At 36.4% G+C, this 12246-nt stretch overlaps 1 protein-coding gene across 1 annotated transcript; it reads left to right on the top strand.

Moving 5' to 3' along the window:
- On the top strand, nt 1-8529 carry LOC137710075 (uncharacterized). The gene is made up of 2 exons (XM_068449031.1): nt 1-238; nt 8213-8529. Exons 1-2 carry the CDS (start codon nt 1-3, stop codon nt 8527-8529), a joined length of 555 nt encoding a protein of 184 aa, XP_068305132.1.
- The last annotated feature ends 3717 nt before the right edge of the window (nt 8530-12246 follow it).

Raw genomic sequence — 12246 nt, 5'->3', positions numbered from 1 at the left:
ATGTCGAATTTGAACAAACTCGACTTCACCACTTTAGAGGTCTTTGGAAGAAACCACCTCAAGTGGGGCCAATATGTGAAGCTCCACCCCACCATAAAGAATTTACGTCTTGGTATTAAAGATGAGACGGACAACCCGGTTAGTGAAGCTAAGAAAGCCACTGCCATGATCTTCATCCGAAGACACATTCATGATGCACTGAAAACCGAGTACCTTGCTGAGGAAGATGCACGAGCACGTTGGGTATTTTTGGCTGATCACTTTGATCACCAAAAAGACATCTTCTTGCCTGAAGCAAGACATGACTAGCAGCATCTGCGCTTCCAAGACTTTAAGTTTATAAATGAATATAATTATGAAGTTTGTCGAATTCGATCATTTCTCAAGTTCTGTAATGAGAATTTGATCGAAGATGATCTCCTAGAGAAGACCTATTCAACCTTCTCTACGATTAATATTTTCCTGCAATAACAATATAGGGCTCAAAAGTTCACTAAGTTTTCATATTTGAGCTCTGTTTTACTTTTCGCTGAAAAGCAGAATCAACTATTGATGAAAAATCATCAAGCTCGATGTATTGGGACGACTGCTATGCCTAAAACACACTATAGCACAAACCAACACCCAAAATGGCAACATATGCGTGGTAGGGGCGGCCAGAAGCCACCCCGTCAAGGTCAACAGAGCCAAGGCCCATCCAAGGGAGGAAATTGAGCCTAGAAGCGCCCTAACCTCGCTCTCAAGGCCCCAAACTTCAAGTATAAGGGCAAAGCACCTAAAACTATGGATGCACACATGTGCTACCGTTGTGGTTCTAAGGACCATTGGTCTCATTTTTGCCGTGCTACCCGGTTGTAGCTAAATATCATTCTCGTCGTAAGAAGTTTGAATCAAATTTTATGCAAGTGGATGAACTAGAGAGTACTAAGATGTTTCTGACTTTCAAGAGGCTATTACCCCTATGGAAGATTAAAATCTTAGACAAACAATTTTAATTAAATTTTAGGACAATGGGGCCGAATTACACATAATGGCAGAACCCTTCTTTGATTTTGGTTTAAGTTTGAACAGTTTCCCTTTATGTTTGGATTATTTGTTGGTAATTTGTTTTTGGATATTAAGTTTTTTAATTACCATCCTTGAATACTTAAATTATTTTGAATGGATATTTTTTATTAGAATTTTTATGCATATGACCGATTCAAATTAATTTTTATTTTTAGGTATGACTAGTGAGAAAGTTAGTTGTCTGGCAGATAGTATAACCACGCACATCGTTTTACGTGTACACATCTATTTCACTAACTTCATACCTAAGAATGCACCTCTGACAACCCTCTTAGGCCCAACCTGATCGAAGGATACGGTAAGACATGTATAATGTTGTCCAATGGTACAATCTTGACCATTGTTGAAGCACTTTATTCCCCAGGTTCCAGAAGAACGTTGATGAGTTTCAAGCACATTAGAGATAATAATTATCATGCTGAAACCTATGTAGAAAATGGAGTTGAATTTCTATGCAACACTTCCTACAAATATGGCCAGAAGTGTATTCTAGAATAAATGGAGCGTATCAATACTACGACCATATACCCTATAGAAAGCCACTATATGGCTAGCCTACCTCTGGGGCCGCACACGAAATTCCCCTTTGGCATGATCGTTTGGGACACCCTGGATGAACAGTGATGAGCCGTATCCTTAAATCATCACTTAGACATCCACTACCCGAAGTTTAGGTTCGATTCAAGGAATCGCATGTCAAACCTACTCCATGATAAAGCTTACTATTAAGCCTTCTTATGACAAGATTGTCGAATCCTCCTACTTTTCTACAAAGGATTCAGGGGGACATTTATGGATCGATTCACCCTCCCTGCAGACCATTTAGATATTTTATGGTTTTGGTTGATGCTTCCACACATCACATGTGTTCTTGTTATCCACAAGGAACGCTGCATTATCCAAACTGTTGGCTTAGGTTATCAAGCTCAAGGCTCACCACCTTGATTATCCAATCAAATCTATTTGATTTGATAATGCTGGAAAATTCACATCTAAAACTTTTGATGACTATTGCATGTTGGTTAGGGTTGAAGTTGAACATCCAGTACCTCATGTTCACACCCAGAACGGCCTGGCAAAGACATTTATCAAGCGCTTACAAATGATTGCTCAATTATTGGTCATACGTACTAAGCTCCTGATCATTGCTTAGGGCCATGCAATATTGCACGCAACCATGTTGGTTCACCTGAGGCCTGTTGTGACTCAACCATATAACACCCTTTAGTTGGTTAGCAGATACGAACCTGACATATCGCATCTGCACATTTTTGGTTATGCAATCTATCTGCCGATTTCGCCATCGTATGTACAAAAATAGGGCCTCAACGAAAGATGGGAATCTTTGCCGGATATGATTCTCCTTCAATCATTCGTTACTTAGAACCTTTGACAGGCGATCTATTTACCGTTTGTTTCGTGAATTATCACTTCTATGAGATATTATTCCCATTGTTATGAGGAGATAAGAACGTCAACATTTCTGAAGAACAATGCAAATTATCGTGGACGACTCCTACTTTGTCTTAATTAGATCCCCGTATCGCTCAATCTAAAACTGAAGTGCAACACATATCAGATCTTCAGAGCGTAGCTCAAAGCATGCCAGATGCTTTCACCGATTTAGCGCGATGACAAGATTGCATATTCTAGCTACAAATGTGCCTACAAAGATGGATGTACCAAATGTACGACATACTTCCCTCCTGGAGGCCCAAAACGCCACTTTGGTCGATCCACGTACATTAGCAGCTAGCCTCTGCCCCTACACAAAAGCGTGGCAGATCACTTGGTTTAAAGGATTCACATCTCTAGAAGAGGAAACCCATGACACAGGCTCCTCCTGAGCCTACCGTGAATCCGACTGTGGCCTACTTTTTCTATTCAATTCATGAGGAAATTCTATATTTCATAAGTGTCCTTGAAGAGACGAATCTACCTCCCGAGAATCGTGAAATTTCAATCCATTATGCTAGCTTGGATGATGTTTGGTGTAGAAATTAGGTGATCATCGATGATGCATTAACATATACAGTAGCTACTGAGATCATGTTGAGCGATGACATTGAACCCCTTTCCGTTGATAAATGTCGACATAGAACTGATTGGTCAAATTGGAAACAAGCAATCTAAGTCGAACTTGATTTGCTCGCAAAACATAAGGTGTTTGGACCTGTAGCTCCTACTCCTCTACATGTGAACCTCATTGGCTACAAGTAGGTTTTCGTTTAGAAGTGTAATAAGAATAATGAAATTATACGGTACAAAGCTCGTCTTGTTGTGCAAGGCTTTTCACAACGCCTCAAGATTGACTATAACAATATGTAACGCCCCGTCCCCAAACATTTGTTTCAGAATATAATTTCCGTGATAGAACTCTTGTTTATTTAACTACCATTAATCACAATTCTTTATTTAAATTTATTAATCACTAACCAAATCTATAACCAAAATTTAATTACCAAAACATAAGATTTAATTTTACAATTAATCACCAAATTTCTTTTCTTTATTCAAATTCCCAACAAAAGATTAATCTCAATTATTTAAGGCTGCATCTAACCCTGTTAGACTGCCTACGTACCCTTGAGTGGGATCAAGTCTTTCGTAGTTCACCATTCAACCTTTTATCTATTTCCAAAAATACTCTAATAACGGAAATATTTAACATTAGTTTTCACAATAGAATCACACAAAATGGGTACCAATTAAGGATTTAAAATATCAAAATTTTCATGAAAAGACAGCGTCGGCCTACTGGCCATGTGCCGCCGTGGGTGGCGGTCGATTGCCCTGACTCATCGGAAAATTTAACTATTTCCAAAAATTACCAAATTTTTGCAGGAATGTACAACTCAAGGAGAGGAACATTTTTCATACATGGGACGAGGTCCAATTCGGCCGAGAAAAGCCCCAATTTCACTCAAACCCGCTAGAAACCCTAGAAATGGGTGGTTTCGATCTGTCACCTTTGGTGCTCCATCGTCCCAACCAATGCCTGGGCTTTGTTCCTGAGGTTGAGGGGAGTCTATTCATGGTGGTGGTGGTGGATGTTTTATTCAGGTTTGGTGGATTGCCACCACGAACTTCGTCGCACCACCCCCTCCCATGTGCGGTTTCACAATTTCTAAGGCCAAATTCTATCAAAATTTGGGGTGGAATAGGTAGAGAAAAGGCCGTGGAGTTTTTTCCCATGGGTTGTTTGACATGGTTCGCCAAAAAACTGACAAAAACAGCCGAAGAAGGCGAAAGGAACCGGGTCGGGTCGCTGGGTTTAGGTGATCTGGTGTTCCCTTCTTATCTCCCTCTCTCTCCCGATTCTCCCCTCCTATTGGTCTACCCCCTCTCTCATTTTCTCTTATGCAACCTTCTCTTCCTCATAACCACACACGTGGCATCATCCCATTGCTCCAGATTTTCTGGAGCCTTCCAAATTAATGGTAAAATGCCTATTTTGCCCTCCACTTCAATCGTTAATAACTTCTTCGTTATAATTTCGTTTCACGAACGGTTTTCGCCCACACGCTCGTGAGATCGAACTCTATCCAATTATGCCAAGAAAAACAATAAAATATGCGAGGATAAATATGTCCTCGTAAATTTCAATTTAGCCAGTTAGGGCATTTTTGTCATTTCACTTATAAAATTCCGGGAAAGAAAACTTTTAAATTTCTCAATTCAATATTCATAACTATAAATCAATTTATTTTCGATTTTCTCCAGATATTCATAATTATGAATATCTAATTCATGTATTTAAATTTTCAGGGTATTACATTCGATCCCATTAAAATAAATCTCGTCCCTGAGATTTCAATCATCGAATAATTGAAAGGAAATTAGAACTCATCCCACCCTTTCATTTATAGTGAATAAAATCATTATTCAACTTCAAAATAAATAGATCAACGAAGAATCATCATGATTCACACACATTTTCTTAGATTTCGAACCACATTCATTGGTAAAAATACCAGAACATCTAGCCACAATCACTATATAAAAAATTTGATTTAAAGCCAATCCGCATTACCGTTAACATTGAACAAAATCAAAACCTCATTCTCTGATTTCCTTCATATCCGCAAATAAACTAAATTACACATAGTAAATATAAAATCCTTTTAAATCTTTCTTTTTTAAATTACTTCTAAGTGTAGCCACATATCACATAAATTAGTGACTCACACGTCTAGAGCATCATTCACATTTCATTAGCCAAAGAAGAGAATTTATATATATGTCACAACTCTATTGGCCAACAAAACTAAACCTTATTAATCTCATAGCCATGAGAATATGTGCTCTTCATTGGTTCTATTTGCAATATTAAATTCAATCAAATTTGTAATTACATGCTTTCCTCATCAATTCTTTTCAACAAACCCAAAAAAAAAAAAAAAAAAAAAAAAAAAAACACAATTGGGAAATCATTTATATTAAACGAACTCAAAATCTCATTCCATAATTTTATTCATATCCACCAATAATAAATGAAGAAATCTTCATGGTCTTTCGACCATTCCAATTATAATGAACAAACCATAACCTCCGTTTATAATTTCATTCTCGTTCAATAAATCATCATGACTTTCATAAATATTAAAATTTCCAACAATTATTATCATTGGCCATAATATTTTAAAATTTCTAGCCATAATTAGCATTGACAAATCAATGATTTCATCACCTTTTTCTTTTATCCCAATCAGTAACTAGTAGACTAGAAAAGATCGTAATATACCTGGCCAATACACATCACACATTTTTTTATCACTTCAACAATTCATTCTCACAACCCACACATGGAGCTTCTCCCCGGAAACACTGGGTCTTTGTCCCCATTCCACCATTCCTCCACATTCCATGGTCTTTTCACTCGAATCAACATCCATGGTCCTTTTCAACCTCCACGGGTCTTTTTCCACCATTTTCCACATCCACGGGACTTTTTCGCCCAATTCAACATCCACGGGCCTTTTTTGCCCAATTCAACATTTCTCAATTGCATAGGTACAATATGACTTTTCCCATCTACTTGTCACGATTTCACAATCACCTTATCGTTCAAACTTTTCATAACACATATCCAATCCAAGATTAATCTGAGACTTTAGTCAAACGCTCATATTCAAAGCTATACATAAAATATGACATTTTTAAAGTTTCCTACTCCAACTCAATTCAATTTACTTCATAATGATTCACAATATAGGCATTGCACATAAATTCATCATTAGTCAAAGAACTTATGAAATAGTGTAATGTCAATACAATTCACAATTCTCTTCCACAACTATCAATAATATCGCATATTGTAAAGTAGGATCATTTGCTCTGATACCATTTGTAAAGCCCTGCCCCAAAACATTTGTTTCGGAATATAATTTCCTTGATAGGCCAAATTAAACTCTTGTTTATTTAACTACCATTAATCACAATTCTTTATTTAAATTTATTAACCACTAACCAAATCTATAACGAAAATTTAATTACCAAAACATAAGATTTAATTTTACAATTAATCACCAAATTTATTTTCTTTATTCAAATTCTCAACAAAAGATTAATCTTAATTATTTAAGGTTGCATCTAACCCTGTTAGACTGCCTACATACCCTTAAGCGGGATCAAGCCTTTCGTAGTTCACCATTCAACCTTTTATCCATTTCCGAAAATACTCTAATAACGGAAATATTTAACATTAGTTTTCACAATTGAATCACACCAAATGGGTACCAATTACGGATTTAAAATATCAAAATCTGCATGAAAAGACAGTGTCGGCCCACTGGCCACGCGCCGCCGCAGGTGGCGGTCGACTGCCCCAACTCACTGAAAAATTTAACTATTTCCAAAAATTACCAAATTTTGCAGGAATGTACAACTCAAGGAGAGGAACATTTTTCATACCTGGCCTGAGGTCCAATTCAGCCAGGAAAAGCCCCAGTTTCACTCAAACCCACCGAAAACCCTAGAAATGGGTGGCTTCAATCTATCCACTTCGGGGCTCCGCCACCCAGACCAATGCCTAGGCTTTGTTCCTAAGATTGAGGGAAGTGCATTCATGGTAGTGGTGGTGGAAGTTTTATTTAGGTTTAGTGGATCGCCACCACGAACTCGATCATACCCCTCTCCAAGTGCGGTTTCACAATTTACAAGGCCAAATTCCATAAAATTTTGGGGTAGAATAGGTAGAGGGAAGGCCATGAAGTGTTTTCCCAAGGGTTGTTTGACGTGGTTCGCTAGAAAAATCGACGAAAACTGCCAAAGAAGGTGAAAGGAACCGAGTCAGGTCGCTGGGTTTAGGTGATCCGGTGTTCCCTGATTCTCTCCCATTCTATTAGTCCACCCTTTCCCTCATTTTCTCTCTTGTAATATTCTCCTCCTCACAGCCACACATGTGGCATCATCCCATTGCTCCAGATTTATGGAGTCTTCCAAATTAATGGTAAAATGCCTATTTTGCCCTCCACTTCAATCGTTAATAACTTTTTCGTTATAATTCCGTTTCACAAACGGTTTTCGCACACACGCTCATGAGATCGAACTCTATCCAAGTATACCAAGAAAAATATATAATATGTGAGGATAAAAGACGTCCTCGTATAGTTTAATTTAGCCAACTAGGGCATTTTCATCATTTCACTTATAAAATTCCCGGAAATAAAACTTTAAAATTTCTCAATTCAATTTTCATAACTATAAATTGATTTATTTTTTATTTTCTCCACATATTCATAATTATGAATATCTAATTCATGTATTTAAAATTTTAGGGTATTACACGAAACTTATTCACCTGTTATGGATGTGATTACTTTTCGTTACCTTATTAGTATGGTAGTTTCCAAAAAACTAAGTATGCAGCTGATGGATGTAGTAACTGCGTATCTCTATAGGGATCTTGATATGAAAATTTATATGAAGGTTTCCGAATGACTTACATTGACTGGATCAAATATTTCCAAACCCTGGAACATGTTCTCAATTCGGTTGAGGCGTATATACGGTTTGAAGCAATCCGGAAGAATGTGATATAACCGTCTAAGCGAGCATTTGACTAGTCAAGGATATGTGAACAACGAACTATGCCCTTGCGTGTTCATTAAAAAGTCACATTCTGGTTTTTCGATTGTTGCAGTTTATGTCGACGACATGAACCTCATCGAAATTCCTAAAGAGCTCGAGAGAACTGCTGCACACCTGAAGTTAGAATTTGAGATGAAAGATCTAGGAAAGACTCGATACTGCCTCGGTCTCGAGATAGAGCATTGTTCGGATGGAATCTTAGTACATCAATCGAACTACACCCAGAAGGTGTTTTGCCGTTTTAATAAGGATAAAGCGAAGCCTTCGAGTACTCTTATAGTCATTCGATCACTAGATGCAAAACGAGATCCTTTTCGTCCAAGGGAGGATGGTGAAGAGATTTTGGAGCCTGAAGTTTTATCTAAGTGATATAGGCACTTTATTGTACTTAGCTCAATGCACTAGACCCAACATCTCCTTCACTATTAATCTTTTGGCAAGATACAATAATGCACCATCATGCAGACAATGGACTTGTGTTAAAAACATCTTCTATTACCTTAAGGGTACTACAGATTTGGGCTTGTTTTATCTCTACAGATCCTCAAGTAATGCCGCACCCCCTTATCTCGAGTCGATTCTTTTCTTGTTGGTTACACTGACATATGATACTTATCTGATCCACACAAGGCGCGTTCTAAAACGGGTTATGTCTTTATCGTTGAAGGCACCGCAATCTCTTGGAGGTTAACTAAATAGGCCTTCGTTGCCACTTTGTTTAACCATGCTGAAATTTTGGCCTTACACAAAGCAACTCGGGAATGCTTCTGGTTAAGAGCAGTTGTGGGTTATATTCGAAGCTTCTGTGATCTTTACCTCGTTGTTGACGTCTCGACGACGATTTATGAAGACAATGCAGCATGCATTGAACAACTCAAGAAGGGTTATATTAAAGGAGACAACACCAAGCACATTGCGTCGAAATTCTTCTTCTCATATCAATAGCAAGAGCATCAAAAGATTGAAGTCACGCAAATCCATACACAAGACAATCTAGTCGACCTCTTCACTAAATCACTACCAAATGCGACATTTCAAAAGCTTGTTCAAGGAATTGGTATGCGTAAGCTTTCTGAGTTGTAACATTGTTAGTTCTCTTTTGAATTATGTCAAACTTAGGGGGAATATCCTGAAGTATACTTGCTTGATCTTGATGTACTCATTTCCCCTATGATTAGGAGCATTTTTCCCTTTGGATTTTTGCTACCTAACAAAGTTTTGATGAGGCACCCACCTTGGGTTAATCATATCCCTGATGACGTCCCGTAGACATTTCATTTGACTTTGCATTTCTTATGCATTTTTCCTTTTACTATGGGTTTTTGTCCCTACTTGGGTTTTACCATAGCCATTGGGTTTTTTTGTGAGACTTAGTTCCTTATGCAAGTTCCTACTTTACTTTGAGACTAACGTGTTCCCAGAATCAGTGCCAACTAGTCGACTTCCTCAACTATACATGATACGGAATCTACTTGAGTATTTACACACTTTAGGGGGAGTGTTATAAACTTCTTATTTAAGTGTGATTGTGTAAATCGTAGATTAGATTTGATACTAGTTATTCTTCTCTATTAGGACTTGTATTCCTTGGAGAAGAAGGATTATTCCCTTCCTTATTACCATAAATAAAGGCATTGCGTAAGGGGAATAATACATCCTTTACACAACCCTACAAACACATCTCTCTGTGCCGCCGGACCCTCTATCTCCCTGTCAGATAAAACAAGCTACAACAATAATAAGGGATGATATTTATCACAATTCAATAAATAAATAAATAAAGCTGAATTATGGGACCTAATCCGATAAATTAGACCAAACCGAATAATAATTCACAAAATTAAATTTATATCAAATTAAATTTCATCCACGTTGCTGTTGCATTATATGTGTAAGTCCACATGCGAAAGATTAAAAGGAAAACTAATGAAAATAGCTTGAAAACTTTGAATTTTAACGATAAGAAAAAAATAAAGGGTAAAATGAATAGTACCATGTTTGACTTTTTAGTGTAAAAATGTAATTTTTCGTTAAAGTGAATAGTACCACGGGCTTTTCATTAAAACTCCTAAGAATAAAATTAAGGTGCTGTGAGAAGAAAATATTGGGCTAATTTTGTGAAGAGACTTGACAAACCCAGTGGTCAAAGTAAGCTCAATTAAGAGACCAAGTTGGGCCGTATTCCCAAATAACAAGACATGTGGAAAGTGTGGATAGGCTTTTTTGCAATGCAGAAATCGGTTCAACGTTTGCCACGTTATTAATTAAATATACAGAAAAATATAAATTAATACGATTTTAAAGTATTAAAATTTAATGTTTAGAAAATTAAATTCTAGTGATCTTTTTGAATAAGGCAAAAGGCAATCGATTATTAATTCTATAATTAATAGAATAATTTTGCAGATATGAGCTTTAACTATGTTTAGTAAAACAATGCGAATTTCTGTTTGTAGTTTAGATGAATTTGATGTAAAATATTGCTTATATCATAAAAAGAATAATGAAATAATTATGTGTTATTTAGTGATTTTCCCCATTGATTTAAGACAATAAAACAACGAAACCTGTAAAAAGTAACTAAGTAATATTGTTTTAGAAACCAATCAGGCATGACATTTACTAACGAAGTCAAACGAATTAACAAGGCAAAATGAGGCATAGTAAACAGTGCTACAATGGTGAGCATATAATTGAGGGTATTTTACAATCAGAGATCAGTACTGTTGAGCCTTGTAATGTGAGTTTGTATTTAAGTATGATATTGAAGTGATAGGTTGTATATATGAGTAATCTAGTTTTATTTTTTTTTAATGAATTGAAGATATTTCAAGATAAAACACACTCTATTTTTGTTATAGAAGTTTCAAATATAAGAAATATGAAAATGGATAAAAAAAATCTTCATGTAGCTGATGATCCCAGGAGTTGTTGCCTTAAGCATTTGAATAATGGAGAGCTTTAGTTATGTCAGGATGCATGGCATAATCTGCTGCCAGAATTCCTGTAACTTAAGCATGCAAAGAGAACAACAACTGCGTATATAGTGGCGAGGGGTGTTGGGAATATGAGTAAGGGTAGAGCCAGGAAATTTTTTAGTGGTTGGCTAGCTAAAAAATACTCTAAAATTAAATTATATATATTTTTTTCTATATAAGTACTGATGCAAAAATTTAAGTTTAACTTTTCTATTTGTATACTTTAAAATTTGTTTGCCATGAACTTAATAAGCTTAGCAACTGCAAACTGCAAAAATTACAATAAATCATCTAGTTTTATATGTTTTTAGATCCAAACACAAGAAGAAGAGAGAAAACTATCGTATATGGACTATCTCAATTACAACCACACAACTAGCACAAAACAAAACAATGAAAGTAGAAGTAAAGGCAATCAAAACAGAATAATCTTGAACAAAATGACATCAAAATTTCCATAGTAATTTTTATATTTTTAGTTGTGCTAAATACTCACTGAGCTAGTTTTTTTTAAACAATCATTTTTCTTGCATTTATTTTGTCTATTATACTAGGCTATACACCAAAGTACATACATTGCCGCAAACCCTTTCACGGCTACAGCCTGCCGTAGCCTTGGTGTGGCTCCGCGCCAATATGAGTTAAGATTAGGTTATCAAGGGTTAAACAAGAGCAAAAAGCAATTGCATTTGCACATGTTATTTTTTGTTAAACAAGAACAAAAAGCAATTGCATTTGCACATGTTATTTTTTAATGATATTCTTGAGGCCACATATATTATATATTCATGCAATAACAGCTTGAAATCTGGTTGAAATTCATGTTTACCAAGCTACCTAGCAAACCTAGATATCTTGCAAAACAGGCCTCCTTAAATAATGCAATGTTTCATCAGTTGCATGTATGTTCTTCGCTTAATTAGTCAGGCAAATAACAGCAGTACCAGTAAGTCTAATTTACTTCAGCAAGTGATTGCAGACTTATTAATATGAAGGCAGTGAAAACCAGGCTCCACGATGTGGCAAATTAATGCACAATTTTCATACTGTTTTCAACCTTCTTAATATGGTTAATTATCAGTCTTCTTCAATCGTATGGAGAGGGTGA

The sequence above is a fragment of the Pyrus communis genome, chromosome 12 (assembly GCF_963583255.1).
Source record: "Pyrus communis chromosome 12, drPyrComm1.1, whole genome shotgun sequence".
Taxonomy (NCBI): Eukaryota; Viridiplantae; Streptophyta; class Magnoliopsida; order Rosales; family Rosaceae; genus Pyrus; species Pyrus communis.
Note: the sequence above shows the minus strand (reverse complement) of the source record. Positions and strands in the feature narration are given on the sequence as shown.

Coding starts and splice junctions, on each gene's coding strand:
- LOC137710075 (XM_068449031.1), top strand. CDS start 1: ATGTCGAATTTGAACAAACTCGACTTCACCACTTTAGAGGTCTTTGGA. Junction 239..8,212: donor TGAGGAAGATGCACGAGCAC/GTTGGGTATTTT, acceptor CGATTGTTGCAG/TTTATGTCGACGACATGAAC.